This window comes from Gracilinanus agilis, chromosome 2 (genome assembly GCF_016433145.1).
Source record: "Gracilinanus agilis isolate LMUSP501 chromosome 2, AgileGrace, whole genome shotgun sequence".
NCBI classification, from domain to species: Eukaryota; Metazoa; Chordata; class Mammalia; order Didelphimorphia; family Didelphidae; genus Gracilinanus; species Gracilinanus agilis.
Genome location: NC_058131.1, coordinates 675,982,890 through 676,005,366, shown reverse-complemented (window position 1 = coordinate 676,005,366; position 22,477 = coordinate 675,982,890). Strand labels below are relative to the sequence as shown.

At 40.7% G+C, this 22,477-nt stretch overlaps 1 protein-coding gene across 1 annotated transcript; it reads right to left on the bottom strand.

The window, feature by feature from the left end:
* Positions 1 to 4,296: 4,296 nt before the first annotated feature.
* Positions 4,297 to 20,659, bottom strand: LOC123232978 (cytochrome c oxidase subunit 5A, mitochondrial). The gene is made up of 5 exons (XM_044659115.1): positions 20,427 to 20,659; positions 9,112 to 9,228; positions 7,378 to 7,499; positions 6,466 to 6,589; positions 4,297 to 4,456 (listed from the first exon to the last, which is right to left on the bottom strand). Exons 1-4 carry the CDS (start codon positions 20,530 to 20,532, stop codon positions 6,476 to 6,478), a joined length of 459 nt encoding a protein of 152 aa, XP_044515050.1. The 5' UTR covers positions 20,533 to 20,659; the 3' UTR covers positions 4,297 to 4,456; positions 6,466 to 6,475.
* Positions 20,660 to 22,477: the final 1,818 nt, after the last annotated feature.

Below are 22,477 nucleotides of genomic sequence, written 5' to 3'. Positions count from 1 at the left end.
CGCCACAGATGGAGAGTTGTGACAAGGGTTTTAACATGCCTTCCTATCATCTAGCACAGTTCTCCACACAACCTGCTGCTTCCTTCATTTTCATTAGATTGTATTCATTCCTTTGTGAGCTGCTTTAACCAAAATAATCGCCTCATGATCGAAGGTTCAATAAGCCTGGCTTTAAGCCCATTCCAGAGCTTTTCCAGGTGGGCAGTTCCTCTCAGAGCTTTACTGTATAACCGTAGGGTCTTCAGTCCTCATAGCAGTGTGACACTGGAAGTTAGTACAAACATTTTATTTCTATTACTTATAGTATTATTATTATTCTCATTCAAGAGGGTAGCTTTTCTTAAAATCTTAGGAAGGCTGCTATCCCAGGGCTCCTTTTCAACATTGCCAAATAAAATTCTTTGCCACTAAGTGGATATATAAATACTATCTGATGATATTCCCTTGGCCTTTCAATGGGAACATATCTCCAGGTAAATTCCCCTTTATGTCACAACCTGCTGAAATATTTCCCTTCAAACTACACCTCAAGCATCACCCATTTCCTGGCTTTCAAAGCCTTATCTGATCTTTCTGTATACAGGTACATTCTGGACTTTTCCAATACACATATGTAATAGGAACTTCCCTCATACTTTTTCTACATTACAGATTGGTTAAGGACAGACTGCTGTATCCTCAGTGCTATGGTAAATTACAGCAAGTGCTCTTGTTTCTTGATTTGAAATAGTTGTACAAAATGGTTTGACAATAACCACAAAAGCTGTACTTCTGCATGCTACATCACCCTTTTGCTCTTAAAAAAAACAACTTAAGACTAAATGAAAACAGTACTTTTACGGGAGGCATTTTTCATGTGTTCCCCCCAGCTGCAAGGAACTTCCTCTCTAAAAAGTCACCTTCCATCTTATTTCATATGTATCCTATTACTTACTCTCTCCCCCATTAGAACATGAGCTTTCCGTGGTCAGGGCTCATGTTTTTTTCCTTTTTTTGAGTGACTGGTACATGGTAAGCACAAGCAATGTCTAGATCATGGATGGAGCAAAATGTGGTGTCTATGCCCATTCTTCTTCTCCCAGCCATCAGTAGTAGAAAACAACCCTGATGCTGGGAAAGAACTGGCAGTGGCTTTAGGAAGAGAACGAGGTCATCACCTCTAAGGATGAGGAAATTAAGGCAATCATTAAAAACTATTATGCCCAACTAAATGGCAATAAATACAGCAATCTAGGAGATATGGGTAAATATCTACAAAAATATAAATTGCCTAGATTAACAGAAGAAGAAATAGAATATTTAAATAATCTCACATCAGGAAAAGAAATTGAACTCCCTAAGAAAAAATCACCAGGGCCTGATGGATTCACAAGTGAATTCTATCAAACATTCAAGGAAGAGAACAAGGTCAGACCTCAAGTCTGGGGGGGTGGGGAGGGGAGAGAGGTAGGAAGATAAGCTTGTCTCTTTCTGTTAAACTGCCATCTTTTAAATTTTGACCATAGAGTTATGAAGTCAAATTTCATCATTTAAAGGATTCTTTTGCCTTGGAGAAAGCAGAGCATTCTAAAAACTGACAAGAGACGTTATGGATTATTTGGTCCAAAACCTCTTACAGACAAGGAAATTGAAGAGCAAAAAAAGTAAGATTTATTTCACCGAAGGTAACAGAACTAGATGCCCTTGAACCATCTCTCTTGATTTCCATACAATGTTCTTTCCAAGTCAGCTTTTAAAATTATGAAATTCTAGGGGCAGTTAGGTGGCTCTCCAGGGGTCGGATGGGAGAGGAGATAGGAGGTCCTAGCTTCAAATGTAGCCAGATACTTCCTAGCTGTGTGACCCTGAGCAAGTCTTAACCCCAAGTGCCTAACCTGTACCAGGCTCTTCTGCCTTAGAATTGATACTTAGTATTGATTCTAAGACAAAAGGGTAAGGATTTTTTTAAAAATTATATAATTTTAAAATGCCTTTTAAACTGATTATAATTTATTTATATGCTAGCATATCTCAGGCCTAGAACTGGTTTGTGGAAGATGCGAAAATACCTAGTTAAGATTTCTAATTCCCAAAGGGAGACATCTTCAATGTGTTGTGAGGGTTTATTTAGTAATTAATTTAGTAATAGTGTTGGACCTAGCAGGAAGGGCTGGAGGATTCCAAGATGGAATGAAGGAGCAGGAAGTGGGCTGGTGCTGAGAGAGACTTCATCAGTGGTTGGACATAACTGTTGCTAACCCTGGGAGATCTCAGAGTTAAGGAAACTCTGCATCCATATTCCCTGGGATCCTGAGAGGTGAAGGCTTTCAGCAAGTGGACAAGACCTGCAGAGCTGCACCAAGTGGGGAAGTGGTTTGGGATCTGGTGGACAGCATCTCAAGCACACTCTCCACCTGGGTACCTTGGACCACCTTGGCTCTTGGCATCCTGTGATCATCCTTGGATTACTGTGAGACCCTCAAAGCCACGCTTGGGCCCTTTAGCTGTGCTGACCAAACCTGACTGGAACCAGGCTTGAGGGAGCCTTCCCTGTGACTTCAGTACTGCTCCTTTGGGCCCTGCCTGGCTTAGTAAATTAGAATAGTGTAGTTAAGTCCTTCCCTGCCCCTGTGGTTTGCCCCTAGGGTTCAAGTGTAGAATTCCCTATCCCATCCTTTATTTAGTTACCCTCAATTAAACTGTATAAACTTTTACCTTGCCTGCTGGTTCCATAGACCCTGGCCTAGGGTGAGCTGGGTGACTGTTGGGCCAACGGCCATTCCTGTGTCAGTTAAAACAGTGAACCCTGGTCTCCCTATCCTGGTTGGTCCTGTCTCTCCTTCAACCCAGTGTGTACCCACAAACCATTTAGGTTATATTTTTAACATCCCTGGTGCCTCATCTTTACAAATGGCAGGACAAAGGCCTCATTGCTCAGTTTAGTAACTTCTACACCTTTTTTAGTCAGATGTTAATGTCAGAATAGTCTTCACTGGAGGTGGTCAATCCTCAGGCACCTTCTTTCCCAAATTATCCCACCAAACTGCTTACCACACTGGCCTACAGACCAAATTTTAGGGTTCTCTTTGGGACTGAGAGTCATCCCATAGTCTCAACCTAACTTCAGAAACTATAACCCTCTATCCTGAAACCTCTAGTCCCTTACTTCTGTATGCAGAAATGTCAAGTCTGTCCAGGGTCCCTTTGTCACGGTGCATTGCCATTCCCCAAATTGAGAATTTCTTAAGAGTACATTTATTTACTAGGTGGCACATATACTCACCTCCAACACATCTTTTAAGTTCATATCTGCCTTGATGCCTGTAAGGGCCCTCTCTAAACTCAGCCACTGAAAGTCAACTTAACACATGGGACGAAGAGTCAGGATCTAAACTGGGCTAAATCCAATAAGATGAATTTAACAGGGATACCTATAAAAAAGCCAAGGCCTGGCAAACAGGGGCTTAACAAACATTGACTGGTTAAAGCTTTACACTTAAGATAAAACCACAATTACAACCTAAAACCCAAAATGGTGATTTTACAAAGAGAGGACAGGAAAAGCATGGCCAGAGAGAAGTTCATTTAAAAAGATCTAGAGGTCTTACAGAACTGAAAGCTCCAAGAACCAACAGTAGAAACTTAACATAATCTTAGGCTACAATGAGAAGCAAAAGGTCTAGGAGTAGAAAGTATCAGCTCTGATCAGACTCTTATCTAGCAGGCAATATTTAGTTCCAAATGCCAAACTGGCAGCTTCCAGAATTGGGTGATAACTTGACTATAAAGGGCTTTCAGAACATGTCATAAAGGATCAGTGGAAGGAAGTGAGGACCTTTAGTCTGGGGATAACTAGGGGTAGGGTGTGGGAAAGAAAGGCATAATAAGTGTCTAAATATTTGATGGCTATCAGTTACAAAATATGTTAGACAGGTTCTGCTAGGGACCTGGAGACAAATCTAGGACCAAAGGGAAGTTGCAAACAAGCAACAATTATGTTTGAGGGTAATGAGTGAAATGGTGGCCCACTCTGAGAAATGCAGGGGCCTGCCACTTGCCCTAGGCCTGGAAGCAGCACATTTTTAACATTATATTCTCTAATTGTTAAATGTAAACATAGGTTGAGTCAGGCCTAGAGACGGGAGGTCGTAGGTTCAAATCTGGCCTCAGACACATCCCAGCTGTGTGACCCTGGACAAGTCACTTGACCCCCATTGCCCACCCTTACCACTCTTCTACCAAGGAGCCAATACACAGAAGTTAAGGGTTAAAAAAAAAAAAAAAAAAAAAGGTAAACATAGGGAGCAACAGCTTAAATTAAGTTCAAACTGCTTCTCTTTTATTAAGATCCAAGTAAATATTGTACAGACCAGGACTCAATAAAGACAAACATGTTCAAATAATATTCTATCATCAGCATCTCCAGGTAAATGTGTATGATCAAGTAGCATTACCAACCAATCCTTAGGAAGCCCATCTGAAAGAAAAAAAGAGAATTAGTGAGTGATATCTATGCCTCTTCCAGAGTGCTTGACTCACCTTTAATCATTTCTTCTCATCTTGCAACTCTATTCTAAGAAATAATCTATTATATACAAATCATAGGTTGTAAAACTGGAAGAGACATTAGAGGTCATACAGTTCATCAACCCCTTTGTTTTACAGATCACAAACCTGAGGTAAAGTAATTAAATGACTGATTTGAGGTCACACAGTTACAGTTAAGTGAACAGCAGAGACAGGATTCAAACCCAGGTCCTTGGACTTTGTTTACCCTAGGATTTCCATGGTACCTCATAGAGAAGAGTCCTGAAAGATATGCTAACTCTTTGCCTGCCAATTTAACCTCTGCTGGTTTCCTTTTGTCTACAAACAAGGGGTTGGCTTTTGTTTTCCCCCACGTAAAGTGCTACAGTAACCTTCTTCTTTGCTAAGTAGAAGAACATTCCTGTAGAAAAGAAACCATTGATTTTAGCTTATTCCAGCATGTTTTTGAAGGAAAGAAACCAAGTAGAGAGTTCAAGGCAGTAAGAACACTTTCTAGATGTGACAACTTGGGAGGAGCCTGTTTTTTCATCTGTGAAACAACAGGACCAAGCTATATGACTTCTATGATCCTATGACTATAGTTAAAACAAATAACGTAAGATACCTCTACATGATGAAAACTCCCCTGTCAATTTTGAACAATATTCCATGCAAAAAAAGAAAAAATAATCTAGTAAAACAAAATCCTTTGGATAGCTTCTAGAGCTCCTTGTGGGAAACACAGACCAATCTACAAATAACTGTCAACACAGATAAGGAATGCTACGTCTAAAGCATTTATATAGCAAAGTGATTCAAGAACTATGCTTTGAACACTGTCAGTGCTGAACTGAAAGGCTCAAACATTAAGATAGTGCGGGAGTAAAAGACTCCAGGAAAAGGTCCAGGAAAATCTTGGTGGCGACAAGACTGAGACGAATGAGGATAATCAGGGTTTCAGCTAGAGCCAGGAATCATAAAGATTGCTCTGGTCCGCTTTTGGGCTGTTTATTTTGTACACTTTGAGATCACACATAAAGTTGGCATGGAAATACATTCTCACCATACATCTTTTCTTAGAGACAATGTGTTAGGAGTGTTTGACGTATCTCTTCGGCCACAGTGGTGAGAAAGTACAGGCTTTTTCGTGGGAGACAATTTCTCCATATTTCATTTCATTGTTCTTTTATGTGTACTGTACCGAATCAGGAAGGGGTGGGCGGAAACTTGGAGACTATTCTGGCCTGTTTTTGCAGGCACCTGTGTATGGGAACCTAAGTTAGGGTTTTTAAATCTTTAACATTAACTCACTATTTGCTGGTTTGTTGTGAAGTGACTTCTAGGGGAATTTCTGGATTATTGCATGTAAGGATGGGAACTTCCTAGGAGTTATAGGGAGTCTGTATGTGTGTGTGGGAGGGCTCTGCTATTAGCCTGCATTGTTTTTCTGTGATTCCTTGGGGCTGAGAAAGGATATTGATTACAATAATTCCAGTAAAAAGGAATGTTAGTGAGAAAAGAGTCACATAGGCGAATTTGAGTGGAATTACCATCCTTATGTCACCTGCTGTGCAGGGTTCCAGAGCTCGTGCGGGCTGTGCGAATATCATAAGCTTTGATGGCTTCCCGCATGAAAGGGCATTTGTGATAACAACCCTTACCCCATAAACCAGCAGTGAACTCTTTGATTGTCTTTGAACTTATGGCCTCAAATAGTCTATTAAAGAAACTTTAAAGGTCCCATAGTGTTGGGTGATTGTTGTTGGGGTAAGGATGAAAGGTGAGGGAAGGGAGCAGAGGAGTCCCTCTTAGCCCAGCTGTCAAAGCATACTGAATATTCCAACTCCCAGGGGCCCTCCTCCTCAGTGCTCAGCTTTTGGGGTATAGAACTGATTAGGTCATTTTTAGAATACATAATGGTGGTAGAAGACTACTTATTTTATTACTGCTGCTCCTTACCCATGACAGTTTATGCTTTGTCCAGGCCCAATTCCTCTGGAGTAGAGATTCCCAATTCATCTAAAGTTGGTCTAAGTTCCTGGATAACATATGGGTAGATTTCCTTATGAGGTCCTGCTTTGTCCTAATAACAAAATCAGAAAACCCATTTAACTTAACTTTTAACTTAACGCAGCTAACAAAACCAGCCTGTATTACATACAACCCACACATCTAAAGCTGAGGTTCCTATTCCCCTTAGAATTACTTTGGTCAATGAGTGGTTAGTTTCAATAAAGAAGGTGACAAACTACTACAAGAATTTAAAAGTATACCTTTTAAAGCAAGTTAAACCTTATTAAAGTCTAGGAATAATTTTACCAATTGGAACAGACTAACTAGATGATGTTTAGGAAAACATGCCAGGATGATGACAGAAAATTATGTGTGGGTAGTCAAATGTGCCCAGCAGGCAACATTTATAATTGAATTGACAGAGAAGAAGTATTTTAATTTCCCTCTAATTAGAGTCCGTAATTCAGTTAGCTCTAGTGTTGAATGGACTGACAGCCAACAGAACCCATCATTCTCCCTTTCATTTAAGATGAAGCAATTTCATTATCTTTCCTTGTGTAGATTATGAACCACCCCTCCCCCTTTCGGTTATAACACCACAATGGTGTCTTTTCTGGGAAAACTGTGTCATTTATTTACGAAATGGTCATTTATTTTTGGATGAGTTTTGGCAAATTCTACTTTGTAATGAAACCTATCTTCCTCACACCTTTAAGCTAAAGAAACCCAGAAAACTTTAACCTGCTATTCCTTTGCCATTAACAAATTCTAAGACAATCTTTACACAGTTATTTTAATAAACATAATGCAAACCTATAACACAACAGAATTCTCCGGCTGACTGGTATTTTCACTGACCTTTACAACCTCTAGAATGCGAACTGCACTAGCAAAATCATTTAACCGTCTGCATGCTCTCAAAGCAGCATCAATGATTTTAGGTTCTGGAACCAGATCATAGCCGACCAGTGTATTCATTCCTATTGGATTAAAAAAAAAAAAAGTGGTGAGACAATATAAAAGTGAACATGTTCATATGCTAAATTTAACTATCCTCATTTCCAAAGAGTAAAAAAAAAATGCACCTAAAAGGAATCTCGGTGAAACAAACCCTAAGAAATTGACTTACCCCAGTGCTAAGACTAGGATTGCAAGTTTTGTCATTCCTGTTTTGGTGTTCTCTTAACTATACTACATCAAGGAAACTGTTAGCACAGTTTATGAGATCATAATGGAAAGTAAAGGAAAGCCCACATGGTGTTTCATGGGTAACAAACTCCAGAAGTCTAAAGGAATACTACTTTCACTTCTACAGAACAGCACACAAAAGACTTGATATTCTTTCAGTGGAAAACCCAACTTACTAAATGAAGAAACATGAAGTCACTAGATTTTTTTCTTAAAGCATTAAGGGATTTAAAAAAAACAAGAAGAGAAGGGTGGGTAGGCAGTAGGCCTTGGAGTGAGGAAGACTGGGTTCAATTATGGTCTCAGATACTTCCCAGATTTGTAACTCTGAGCAAATCACTTACCCCCAATTGCCTAAATCTTACCATTTTTCTGTCTTAGAATTGACTCTAGAACAGAAAAGAGTTAAAAACAACAACAACAAAGAAACCAAAGTCTCTACAATAACCCAGAATGTTAGAATCCAGCTTGACATGTCTTGTTTTGAAGGAAAAAACATTCACAGACTACACCTGAAGCAGCAAACTATTATTCCCAGACTAGTGTTAATTAGATTTCTCTAATTTAGGAAAATACAAATTCTAATCAATTTTACTTTTAACATTTATATATCAAGAGTAAGTGAAACATGTAACCAAGACAAACAAACTCTCTCCTAGCAGGCAAGAAATAAGAAAACTACTTTTGTGAGTCCTTTCAAAAGTACAAATCTCTTAAAATGGAGTAGCCTTGTGTGGTATTTTATTGTATTAGGATCAAATTAAAATGGAAACAGGAGTCCCTTTACCACTGATAGAGATCCTTGAAGATGCATATTGACTTAGAATACCAAATGTTACCATTATTTTTTATCATATTTTTATTTATTTTACTATTTCTCAATCACATTTCATTCATTCATTCATTCATTCATTCATTCATTCATCCATCCATCCATCCATCCATCCATCCATCCATCCATCCATCTATTTTTTTTTTTAAGCCCTTAACTTCTGTGTATTGGCTCCTAGGTGGAAGAGTGGTAAGGGTGGGCATTGGGGGTCAAGTGACTTGCCCAGGGTCACACAGCTGGGAAGTGTCTGAGGCCGGATTTGAAACCAGGACCTCCTGTATCTAGGCCTGACTCTCAATCCACTGAGCTACCTAGCTGCCCCCTCCCAATTACATTTTAATCTGGATCTGGCTGCACGTGCCACCAGATCCAGATTAAAATGTAATTTGACATATTTGACATAGCTGTTTTATAGGATAAAGTTTAAAAGTTCTGCTTAACTACTGATGTGTTTCCTTTTACCAGTGTCACCATTCATAAAAGTTAGCTGTGTCCCATAGTAATAGCCTACAACTATGAAGCAGTTTATTTTCTCTTACTAAAATATACTTATGGCCAATCATAATCCATACCTTTCCGTAATTCCCAGGCATCAAGATCTGGTTTGCTGAAGTATGTCACCCAGCGAGCATCAAACTCCTCATCTGTCTCATGGGACCCATGGGAATAGCAGCGAACTGATTGGAAGGCTACACAGAGAAAGGAGAAATTTTAAAATGCTAGACATTTAACCAAAATACCTATTTAATATGAAAAAGAAAATTATATTATATCTTCAATATTTGAATGTAGTACAAATGTTAAAAAAATCTCAGGATGTATCTTATGTATACGATAAAGTTTCTAAGAACTGGGAATCAAGCAGTAAACATATCAGTTTGGAAAACAAGAACACAGCATCATTTTTTCCTCATTCTTTAACATCTAGCCCTCATAAATAACTCCATAACAGAGGAAAAAATTTTTTTCCTTTCAAAATACTTGATAGCACCTGAAAGGCCAGGAAATAAATTAACCAAATTGGCCATGAAGAGGAAGAACACTAAGCTGGAGGCCAGGAAGTCTGACAAATCACATTTCCTATTTTTAAGGAGCCCAAATTCTATGATAAATTTTAGTTTCTTTGGCTTATAAAGTATAGTCTGATGTGCTATAAGAGTATTTTAAAGATTTTAAAACATTACACCCAGTAATCATAAAATTATTCAAATCTAGTTTTGAAAGTATTTCAGAAAATAGGTTTGAATTCCTAAGGAAGAAAGCTAGACTAAGGAACTGAAAAACTAGTACTAAATCTGAAGTACAAAAAAGCAAATATACCTTCCTCCTCTCTAAAGAGAGGTGGGGAACTATATTGAAACATTCCACATTGTGAGAGGCAGTTACTCTATTAGATGTTTTGGATTAAATGATTTTTTTCTTAGCTGCATGGAATAATTCAATTTCAAGAGTGTCTAGAGGAATAAGGTTATTCCCAGAAATGTCTTGTGATATAAAAACAAAGTACAACATACATTTAAAAAACACATACAATCTAACACTCAGAAGGAACGGGAAAGAAACTAAAGCACAACAGAAAAGAGAAAGACATACTCAAACTGGATGCTTAAGTGGCTAGATAACAGAATGTCACTTTTAGATCAGCAACTCAATTTACTAATAAGACCTCTACTTGATAACTGGCCACACCACTTGGTACTATCTGGAATGAATTTCATTTGACCTAATAATAGAAATGCATTTTCTGTGTTTCAAGAGGAAAAGAATAAACATTTTAATTCCTGAATTGATCATATTAATGGATGAGAATGACATATATTTTAGTATTAACAATAAAAAAGAATAGGTCATTAGGTTTAGTTTAATATTTAAAATTAAGCTATAATCTTAATTTTAAGAACTAACCACAGTTCTATTATAACTATTATAGTAATAATCAAGCTTACATTTATCACTTTTAAGGTTTTGATCATTATTCAGGTTATCTTAACCGATTTATTTAAAAAGCAGTGAAAGGTGTAGCTGGGTGGCTCAGTGGATTGAGAGTCAGGCTCAGAGACGGGAGGTCCTAGGTTCAAATTTGGACTCAGACATTTCCTAGTTGTGTGACCCTGGGCAAGTCACTTAACCCCCATTTGCTTACCCTTACTGCTCTTCTGCCTTAGAACCAATCCACAGTATTGATTCTAAGATGGAAGGTAAGGGTCATTAAAAAAAAAAAAAAAGCAGTTAAAATACTTTTAATCTTTAACATCCCTGCAAGATGGGGAATACAAGTATCATCTTCATTTTTCAAATTAGGAAATTGAGGATCAAAAGAGGATATATGGTTTGCTCAAGGTTCAACAGTTGGATCTGACAGCTGAGTTTTAAACCCAGGTCTTCCAACTAAGTTCAGTGATCCCTCTACTATGCCAAATGCAAAGGAATTGAGTTAATATAAATTTATAATGCATGTGACATTTTGAGAGAAACAAAATAGACACAATATTTTTTGCTCTGTGATTCTGGGCAAATAAATCTTAAGGTCTTAGTGTCATTATCTATAAAATGAGGGGGTCGGATCAATCAATAATCAATCATGAAGTACCTATGTGCCAGGCATTGTGCTAAGCATTTGGGATATAAAGAGACAAAAGACAGTTTCTACCCTTGAAGACCCTAGTCTAATGGGGGGGGGGGATGAAGGACAGCTAAGGGGCTCTGGAGAGAGATCCAGCCTGGAATCAGAAGGATCTGGGTTCAAATATGGCCTCAGATACTTCTTCACTGTGTAACCTTGGGCAAGTCATTTAACCCTGTTTGCCTAGCCCTTGCCCTTCTGTCTTATAAAGTTGTTATAAAAACAGAAGGGATAAAAAAAAAATCTAGTAGGGGAGACAGGATGCAAATAAGTATACAAATCAAACCAAACATAGGATAAATAGGAAATAATTAACAAAAGGAAGGTGCCAGAATTATGAGGGATTGACAAAGGCTTCCTAGCGATGGTGAGAATTTAGTTAGGAAATCCAGGTGGGTCAGCAGCTGGAGCAGAGGAGGAAGTTCTAGGCATGGTGGATAGTGAGAGGAAATGCCAAAAGATGGAGTGGCTTGTTTGTGAAACAGTCAGGAGACCAAATGGATCAAAGAATATGTGGAGAGGAATAAGGTGTAAGGGGAACACAAAGGAGGCTAGGTTATGAAGGGCTCTGAATGCCAAAGGAATCATTTTGTAGTTGATCTTAGAGGGAACAGGAGATAATAGTTTGAGTAAGGAGGGGAGACATGATTGGGCCTGCCTTTAGGAAAATTATTTTAGTAGCTGAATGGAGAATGGATTGGAATGGGGAAGACTTAAGGCAGGCAGACCCAAAGATACTGAAATAGTTTGGGCAAAAAATGACAAGGGCCTGCACTAGAGTGCTATCAGTGTCAGAGGAGAGAAAAAAAATATCTGAGAGATGCAATAAAATGAAATCAGCAGGCCTTGGCAATAGATTGGATGGGGTGGGGGGTGGGGTGGGGAGGGTATTGAGGAAGCCAGGATGATTCTTGGGTTGCAAGCCTGAGGGCTAGGAGGATAGTGTTGCCCTCTATAGTAATAAGGAAAGTAGAAGGTAGGGAGGGGGGTTTAGGGCAAAAGATCATAGGGATGTCTACTAAATATCCAGTCTGAGATGCCTCATAGGCAGTTGGAGATGCAAGATATGAGGTCAGCAATGAGGCTAGGGCAAGAAAGGCAGATTTGAGAATCATCAGCATAGAGATGGTAGTTAAATCCTTGGCAGCTGATGAGGCCCCCAAATATAGCAGTACAAGAAAAGAGGGCCATGGATAAAGGTCAGAAGGCATAAAGAGAAGGAACAGTCCAATTATTCTATAAAACGGGACTTCCAATAGCCTAATGAAACCTATTCTTAAGACAGCATTAGAAGTTTATAAGCCATCTATTCTAAAAGCTGGGTTTCAATAATTTGAAATAACTGTGATGTTCACCATCTTCATCTTGCTCATTCCATGTAATTCTTATTCATGTGCTTCCCTAAGTCCTCAGAAGATATGCCAGAGGCCTTATCTAGGCCTTTTAATATTTCATGAGAACCATAAAACCATTCAAGTTTTCTGAACTTTATCAAATAGGTCTAAATTTGTCACATGGCTTTTGGTATACTTCCTTTCTTCACCTTGTGTGGAAAGCTGTCAAAGTCTGTGACGTTTGGCACAGCTTGTCACCAGCTCTGAAAAAACCCGCACAGCAGGTGTCAGAAGGATGGATGTTTTCACTCAGTTTCCCTATGTGACTCTTTTCTCACTAGCATTCCCTTTTACTGAAACTACTGAAATCAGTATCCTTACTCAACCCCAGGGAAACACAGAAAAACAATACAGGCTAATAACAAGGACAACCACAGCCACAGACCACTCACTACCCCTAAATAAACCCCTATAATACAGAAACTTTCCCTAAAATCATCCCCGCAATAAACCAGTAGTTAGTGAGTTAATGGAAGTTTCTAAATTTCCCAGTAAGAATACCTGGCCTGGATTTGCTCCCAAACTCCCAATGATCAAGGAAACAGTAAGTTATAAGGAAAACAGGGGAATGACTAATTAGCACAGAATCACCCTTCCAGAACTCTATTCTTATTAATCCTGTAGCAGAAAGAATAGCAAACTTACCTTTGAAAAATAGTGAAAAATGAAAGACTATACTTGAGACAATATTTGGATCAAACTGATATTATTGTATCTTCTTTGATGTAACCAACTACCATAACTAACTTCTCGATTAATGATTGTCTGAATAGCATAAAGTAAGAACATGCTTGATTTAATTAGTTAAAATATAATTAACCATTATGCCTAGTTAGGAAATGATGTTCTTGTACCTTATGGATGGCTGAAAATAAAGTTCTAACCAAGCCATTCTGTAATGAATAATTTTTGATAAGCTTGCTTCTTTGTTTAATCACAGTAGGATAATTAATAAATGCCAATCATATGATATTTCAAAAGTTAATGTGTGATTTTTAATGTATGAGATCATAAAGAAAAAAAGGTATAAAAATAAAAATCAGCAGATGGCATCAGAGAATGGCCTTTGCAATTTCACTTGCACTCTGGCTCATTTTCATTACATTTCGACACGCCCTCACCCCAATCCGCCCAGACGCCCCCATCGGAGAGCAGGCTCTTTGCAACCTTGATAATATTCCTCAGACTACTGTTTGTAGAAAATGTTCATTAGGCTACTTTCTCTTTTCCATTGCCCTCTGTGTCACTTGAAATTTTAATGCTATAAAGCTCCATGATTTAGTCGTATAAGCACGACTAGGGGAAAATCCATAATAAAAAGATAGACTTTTATGTTAGAGAGCAATTTGAAATGATTCAAAGCCCTGCATAATTTCCCAAATGCAATTGCAGTCTTCTTTCCCATTCAATCCTAGGTCTAATTCATTGCTCATTCACAGTACATGTCTAAAATCTATGTATCAATAGACTGTCCAATCAATTACATGCCACAATCTGGACAATACAATTAAAAAAATGTGATTAAACCAATATTTTTTTGAATATAGATCTCACTGGGGAAGCCCTACCCTCTTCTGGGGCTTGATGCCTCTAGCACAATGCCACCCACAAACAGAAATATCAGGAAGACTTCACCCTCTATTATGGAGCAGGTGCAGAGCCTCTATGACAAACAGTGAACATCTTTTACAAACCTGCTTTAAAGACTGCTTGCTACCTACAAACAGAATAAACAAAGTGATTTCTATGATTGCATCCAGAGATGATGGTTGCTTTGAAAGCAGGTTTCAGGGGTGCTGCCACACCAGAAGGGATCTTGGGCTTACTTTTTGGACTGGCAGATGGTTGGCAGGGAGAGCTGGCTCCTTTTCCACAGTGATTGCTCTCCTCACTGATGGTTGTGGAAACTGGGTTGGAAGGAAACGCTGCTGCCTTCAACTGCTCCCATTAGAGCTGCATGGAAATAGTGGCAGTGGTCTGACTTGATTGGCACATGCCACCTCCTTGTCTCTTCTTCAAGGTGCCCTGTAGCTATAGTTATGTTGGAGGAGAGCTTTCAAGGACAAATTAGCTATGCCTAGTCAAATACTCTTTCATAATGAATAAATACAGGACTCTTCACTATATTGTTTAGTCAATTGTGTAACTAGAAAGCTGTGTTTTACAATAGAAAATTGTTTAAAATCTGTCTAGAGCAGGGGTCAGCAACGTATGGCTCTTTCTGCAGGAGCCATAAAGTCCATTTTTTTTCAGGCGCTGTTACAGGAGCGCACTGTGAGCACTGTACGGCTCTCACGAAATTACATTTTAAAAAATGTGGCGTTTATGGCTCTCACGGCCAAAAAGGTTGCCAACCCATGGTCTAAAATATTCTTATATTTTTTTTATCAGAGATTCTGATTACATGTATAATAACTTTCTCAAAGATTTTAAAGATAAGAAAGCAGGCTTAGGAGTTGTTAGTTGCTGACATTTCCTTGTCTTTTTTAGTGACTGTTACTTATGGCTTTCTCCCAATCATTTGGTATTTTCCCTTCTTTGAAATGGTGTAAAAATGGATTGTATGATGCTTTCAAAGTTGCAGCCATGAAGGTGTTAGGTGAACAACTGGGGGCACTATCATTGGTAAGATGGCTAGATGATAACTCATCTGTGGCATTTTCTTTGTTATTCTTCCTTACTAAAAACATTTTTTTAAAACTTCATGTTTTAATTAAACAGTTAAATCAAGGTGAATAAATTAACTTGCCCAAGATAAACCCTAACAGTAATACAATAAGATGTACTGTTTTAAATATTCCCAATAAAGGGTTTTACAACTGGCATTTCCAGAAAATCTTTCTGACCAAAAACATGACTCAAACAGAACTATTTTCTCAGTCTGTGAAGTTTTTCTGTTACTAGCCTAAATTTGTGAAGTGAACATCTAGGCAGTAAGGTGTACTAGAAAGAGCCTGGACCACAAAGAATAATGCTTGGATCTGATCCCTACTATCAAAACATTAGTTGTGATAGGAGGCAGATCACAATCTCATTAGGCCTCAGGTTCTTCACCTATAAAATAGATACAGTAATGCTACTCTTAAGACCTACCACACAGGAGTGAGGGAAAAGCTCAGAAGAGGGAATGTATGCATATCACTTTCCAAATTTTAAAGGACTATGGGGGATGAAGGGATTAATTACAACCTTTAATTGAATTGGTATAAGGGTATTTCAAACTCCTTCTACCAATGCAAGTTGGCAAATGTTATACCAGTCTTTTTTTAAAAAACAAACAAAAAACTTACCTTCAGTCTTAGAATTGATACTAAGCATTATTCCAAGAAAGAAGATTGGTAAAGATGAGGCAAACCAAGTTAAGTGACTTGTCCAGAGTAACAAAGCTAGGATGTGTCTGAGGCCACTTTTGAATCCAAGACCTTCTGTCTTCAGGCCTGGCTCTTTATCACTAAGTTATCATTAGTTGACCTTTAGGACAATCTTAAGAGATAAGTGTTTGGGGTGGCTCAACATTCACTTAGTCACCAAGTTATATGGTAGACACTCAAAACCAAATCTTTTGGGGTGTGAAGCTGTGTCCATTTCACCTTGATGCTTCTCTTTATAAGATTAAATATCAAAAAAGGATTCACATTCAGAATACCACATTCTTCCACCTCTAGCTTCCTATTGCCTAATCTCCCAGACATCTCCCTACATTTGACTGTGAGCTCAAGGGCAGTCTTTTGCCTCTTTTAGCATCCCCAGTGCACCCAGTAGTTTTCTTAGTTATTTATCAACTGATTTTATGAACATATAGGATTTAGAACTGGAAGATACCTTAATTATCAGTGACTTCCAATGCCTCAAATGGTAACATAGTTGGTGAGTTGCAAAACTTAAATTGGAGCCCAGGTGCTTTGATTCCAAAATCCAAAATTCTTTCCCCAATACACCATGGAGATAGATAGGGACCAGACCTGATTTCAGAGAGTTCACAGGGAACTCCATGGGAGAAAATGGCCTATCTTGATTCAAAATTAAGGCTAGGACCAAATGTGGGAGGAGCTGTTTTGCTGAAAGAACCAAAAGTGGTTCAGGGAGATTCAGAAACAAAGAGTTACAAAAACATTAAGCCAACCCATATAGCAGAAGCAGCACACAAGTAAGTCTACTGTGGGTAGGTTGGTGTCAGATTTCCCACTGCCTTTTTTCCTAAGGTAACTGAAGAAATAGAGCAGATGCCTGCTTTTCTCTCAGGGAGTTTCTCAGACCAAGGTCACAACCAATTTATAAAATGGTAGAGCTAAGCATGAAATTCAAGAATTACCCCACCCTAACACACACACACACACAAGATCACTTTCACTTTGACAGTATATTCCTACCAGGAAGTGTCCATCTTACAAATGGGATGAGGTTTACAGTTTTTATAAGGTGGCTCAGCATGGCACACCTAGGTGACCCACAGCTATGCTAGATATAAAGGACATTAGTAAGGCAGTGTTCAAATCTCATAGGCCTTGTTAGTGAAATGAAGTGAGTGAATTGAATTGAAACCGAGTGAAATGAATAATTTATCTTGGGATATAAGACATTCTAAATCTTCCCCAATAACCATTAAAAACTTCAATTTGATGCTAACCTCTCATCCTCTCCCCACATCCCTAACAAGTAGAACACACAAGGCCCCTTAAATTCTTCTCTGAGTTCTACTACAAATGTTTTTAATTCACATTCCAAGTTTATAGTCTATGGCTAAGTTATCATTTTCTCCATCTTCAAAGTAAATTAAATAACTTTTCGATTTCATGTCTCAGGCATTCTTGCTGCTGAACTATTCTGGGGTTCTTGGGTTGTATTTTTGCCTGGGTTCTTTTTTAAGATGTACCCTCATATGACTTTAGATAATCACATCTAGCTTTTTATGGTAGGCAGTATAAACTTGGTGAAAAATAACTATAGGGAGTACCTGTCCAAAATGATGTTCTGTAAAACTCTGAATTATACAAAGTTGTAAATAGATTCTGATTAGGTTCATTCATGTTTATAAAATGCTTTAAGTAAGAGCCTAATCATTTGACCATATACTCTGAAGTCATAGAATCAGGGAAATTACAACAGAAAGGGTCTTTAAAGTTTTGCTAGCAAGTCTCTAGCCAGATGTAGAAATTATTTTAATATTCTTAATTTTCAGTGCCTTTACCAGCAATTTAGGATTTGTAATTATTTAAATTGCATGCTCCTATTTTAAATGTAAATTCATTTAGGAATTTTTCCAGTATGAAAATCCTTTTTGTAGTGTTCTCTTTCTACTGAATTTGTAGACAATGTAAACTCTTTTAAACTAGGAGGGGTAAGAGAAGGGGCAGCTGGGTGGCAGGGAAGATACAGCTCAAGGCCTGGAGTCAGAAGGTCATGGGTTCAAATTTGGTCTCAGACACCTCCTTACTATGTGACCCTGGGAGCAAGTCACTTAATCCCATTTGCCTAGCTCCAGCTCTTCAATCTTAAGAGTTGTTATTAGGCTGAAGTATGGGCTTTTAAAAAAGTGGGAGATGAGAGGTGAGATTTCCCCAAAGCCTTGAACACAATATGCCCTTAGTAAAATGCTTGTGGCCTGACTAATTGATAGGAAGTAAAAGCCCCAAACTGAAATACAAAGAAAAGAAAAATGAAATGACACAATGGTATAAACACACAATTTTAATAAAAGAATTAAGATAACTACAAGGATTTCCAATCTTTTTTTTTCTGACACTACTCTAAAATAATCCTTTTCAAGAGTATAATAAAACTTTCCTCAAAATTTAAATTTCTACTTGGCTACTCTCAGCAATGGTGTGGTCTGGGGCAATCCTGAAAGAATTATGATGTCGAATGCTATCCACCTCCAGAGAAAGAACTGATTTTTCATATCAGTGTATTTTGGGGTTTTGGTTATATTAGAGTATGCTCTTACAACAACCAATATGGAAGTGTTTTGCATGACAATAAAAATTTAAATTGTTTCAAGAGCGCTCTAGGTATATCAACATAGCAATTTTGGGCAAAGGATTACAGATTTGGACAAATAAGATACAGTAACTCTAAAAGTTTTGAGAATTATTGGTCTACACCAATTTAAGCACAATAGGAGACACGGGAAGAATGAAAGTTTCCAGAGACTGAGAATCTAAATCTTAAGATTCCATAAAAAGATGTTGTTACCTACTTCAGTGTTTAAAATCACAACCACAAAAGTCTAATTCCATAATGTAACATACTGCCAATAAAGATTCCAGGATTAAAGTGCAGTTACCATAAAACCTTCCCAGAAAAGATATGAGTTATTTTACTGAAGACAATAAATAGGAATTAGCATATTATACCCTTCACAGGTTTCTCAACATAAGTTGAGAAACCTGCCTTTTTAGACACTCTGATTCCTTTCCCAGGCATTGAGCACTTGCTGTCTGTCCCACAGGTTGGGTATACACTCCACCCTTATTTCTGTCTTAAGAGTTCCTTTCTTTTAGCGGCAGCTCAAGCCTCATTGCAGGAATCCCTTCCTGATCTCAACACTATGGCCCTCCCTTCCCAGAGCTCCAAATTTTACCACTTCCTATATATTTGTATTTGTTCTGCATATATAGTATACATACATGTACTATCTGTACGTAGGGCATAAAGCTGATGGGCCTGGAGTCCCTCAGTCCCCGAGTTCAAATCCAACCTCAGACACTTAAGTTATTTGACCCCGGATAAGCCACTTAACCGCTCTCTGCCTTACTCCACTGGAGAAAGATGTGGCAAACTCCTTCAGTATCTTTACCAAGAAAACGTCACGTTCCACTAAGTCGTCAAGAGTCAGCCAGTCCTGCCCAGCAGCAGACAGTCTGATCTGCCCACCTACGACCCCCTCCATGCATTCTCCATACCTGCTTCCCCATCAGGAGCTTCCCCAGCACTGGCCAGATAAACAAGTACTCCATTGACCAATCAGGGTTCCGGAGCTAGAAGGGACCTTGGAGATCACTAAGCTGTCCCAGATGCCCAGAGGACAAGCCCTTCCTTGCCCGAGGTCACCCGGCAGGCACCAGAATCTAGGTTTTCCTGACCCAAGCCTCCAGGATGCCTCCTAGCCTAGACTGTAGGCACCAAAGGGCCGAATAGCTGAGGTGTTTGGTTTTTTTTTTAAGCCAAGGAGAATCTTCAAGCTTGACCCCCGCCGCGCCCGCTTCCGCGTCTGCCCTCGCCTGCAGCCCCGTCCCTATCCCCGGTAGCTGTCTCTGGCTATTGCTGCTGTCCCTGGGGCAGTGCTGGGGGTCCCTGCAGCCCCACGGCCCCGGCATTCTGCTAAGCGTTAGGCCCCTTCTCAAACAACGCCCCCGAACCCACTGCTGAAAGAGATGCTCCACTTCGAGGCTGGAGGTTCGTGGAAACAAAGGTTCCCCCTCCCTCCGATCCATGCACTTGGACCTCGGTTAGGGCTCCCCGTTTTAGCTGGGGACCACGGCGATGGCGGGGGGATTCCTCAGTCTGGGGACAGTTTGGGGCTCCCCTTCGTCTGCTCAGGTTAGACCCCTCGCCATCCCGCTCAGGCCCCAGGATCAGCCCAGGATGGAGCCCACCCGCAGCGGGGAGCCCGCGCCCTCCCGCCCCACGCCGTGGCGCCGAGACGGTCAATGTCACCTTCGCCCAGGAGCGGCTCCAAGCTGGCGCCACCCGCCAGGCCCGCCAGCCTGCGCCCCTCCTCGGGATACCTCCGCCAGGGCGGACCAGGAGCTCGGGTCCAGAGCTCGGAGTCACTCCCAGGTGGGCCTGGCGGGCGGTGTCGCCGGGCCGGCCGCTAGGCCGCGGCTCGGGTCACCGCAAGGACGCGGGGCCGCGAGGGCCGGCTCCTTACCGGCGGCGGCGGGAGAGGACGCAGACGTGGAAGGGGCCGCAGCCCCCGCCCTCGGCAGCAGGACGCGCACCGAAGCGGAGCAGCGGCGGAGAGCGGCGGCCAGCATGGTGACAGCGGACGGAGACGGCGGGCGGGCGGGCGGACGAACTGTACACACAGTCTGTCTGCGGCCGACTGCTTAGGACCCAGGCTGAGGAGCGCGAGCAGGCGCGGGGCGCATGCGCGCGGGGAAGCTGGCACCGAGCGCGCCCAGGGGAAACCGACGGGGCGGGCGAGCGCGGGCGCGACTTAGTCGGCTGCAGCGCGCGTGCGCGCGCGCTCCGGAGGCAGGTGGCTGCGGACGCCACGAGGCCGCCGAGGCAGGGGCAAAGGAAGAGGAGGGGCTACGGCGGCTCCGGGAGGACAAACCATATCCGGGCCTCGTGACTGGCCGCGGCCATCTTGGAACGAGGGCGGCCAGAGGGCGAGCGGCAGGAGGTGACGGAAGGGGCGGAGGAAGGCATTTCCTCTTAAGGGAGAGAGAAGGGAGAGGCCTCAAGGCCGCCAGGCGGCGCCCTCGCTCCGACCTCGAGAGCGAAGGCCTGTATCGAGGCCGTCAGGTGCTCTCGCTTAGATTCTCTAGTACCTCATACTCTATGACACTTTCTGGACTCGCGCAGTTTGAGCTAAGATCCTCCAGGCAGCCGAATGGGTGGTGACTGAGGCCCCGCCCCCTGCTGCAGGCCAAGCAGGCCAACAGCGCCCCAACGTGGTCGAGTCACGTTACATCTTGTGATGTCAATTACTCTGAGGAGGCTGTGAGTTTCCATCAAAGTCCTCCTCCAGGAATGTCCCCCATAGAGATGGCTCTGACTGGTCAACTCACCTCCCTTCTCTGGGCCTCAGTTTTCTCATCTGTAAAATGAGGAAGGCCAAGGGACTTGGACTAGGTCCTAATCAACCAACTGCTTAAAAAGCCTACTGTGGAGGCAGCTAGGTGGCTCAGTGGATCTGGAGCCAGACCTAGAGAAAGGAAGTCCTGGGTTCAAATATGATCTCAGACACTTCCTGTGTGACCCTGGGGGAGTCACTTAACCCCAACTGCCTAGTATCAATTCTAAAACAGAAGGTTAGGATTTAAAAAAAAAAGTATGCGAGTGTCCTTGGATTCTCCTCTAGACCCTTCTCTAGTCTTCTTACCATTTCTGTGTTAATATTTCTACTTTCATAAGAGAACTTAGGTTTAAATTTTGACTCTTCCTCTTGCTGGTCCTCAGTTTTGCAGGAATAATAATGGCAATAGTAACTGTTTCACAGCATTTTTGTGAGAATCAAATGAGGTATTCGGAAAAAATGCTTTGCAGCCTTTAGAGAGCTGTTATATAAATGTTGGTCATCATTGTCTGTAAAACTGGCAAATTAAGAGCCCCCACACCAAAACCTTCCCCAAACTCCATGCCTGTTTTTTGAACTTCCTGCTGGACAGCTCGACCCCCCCCCCCCCAATCAGTTACAAATAGCATGACTGGAATCAGGCAATTATACTTCACAACTTCAATTAAATAACATTTATTAAACATCTATTATGTGTAAGACTTGGTGTGTTAGTGATTGGGACCTCAAAAGCTAGTACTTAGTTTTTGGCCTTCAAAGAACTTGCAGTCTAGTAGAAGGTGTCACAAATGTACAGATAACTAAAATGAATAATATGGTAAATTAATAGAAAAGGTCTAAAGCGAATAGCACAAGAAGGTGCTTGAACTATCTCTTGTTTGTCGATGTGATTATGTCGTTGTGATTATGTTGATGTGATGAAGCCCCAGCCTGAAACTCCTTTTCCCATGCAGATGAGAAACTTCTTGTAATTTATAGGCTTAGAGAGTTGTCTGGGGCACTGAGATTGAGTGAATTGCCTTTAGTCAAACAGCTCCTATGTGTCTGAGGCAGGACCAAAATCTACATCTCTCTGAATTCAAGTGGATACTTTCAGTAGTATTCACTACATCAAACAGCAGGTCCCTTTATGCTGGTGGTAATAATAATAATAATAATAATAATAATAATAATAATAA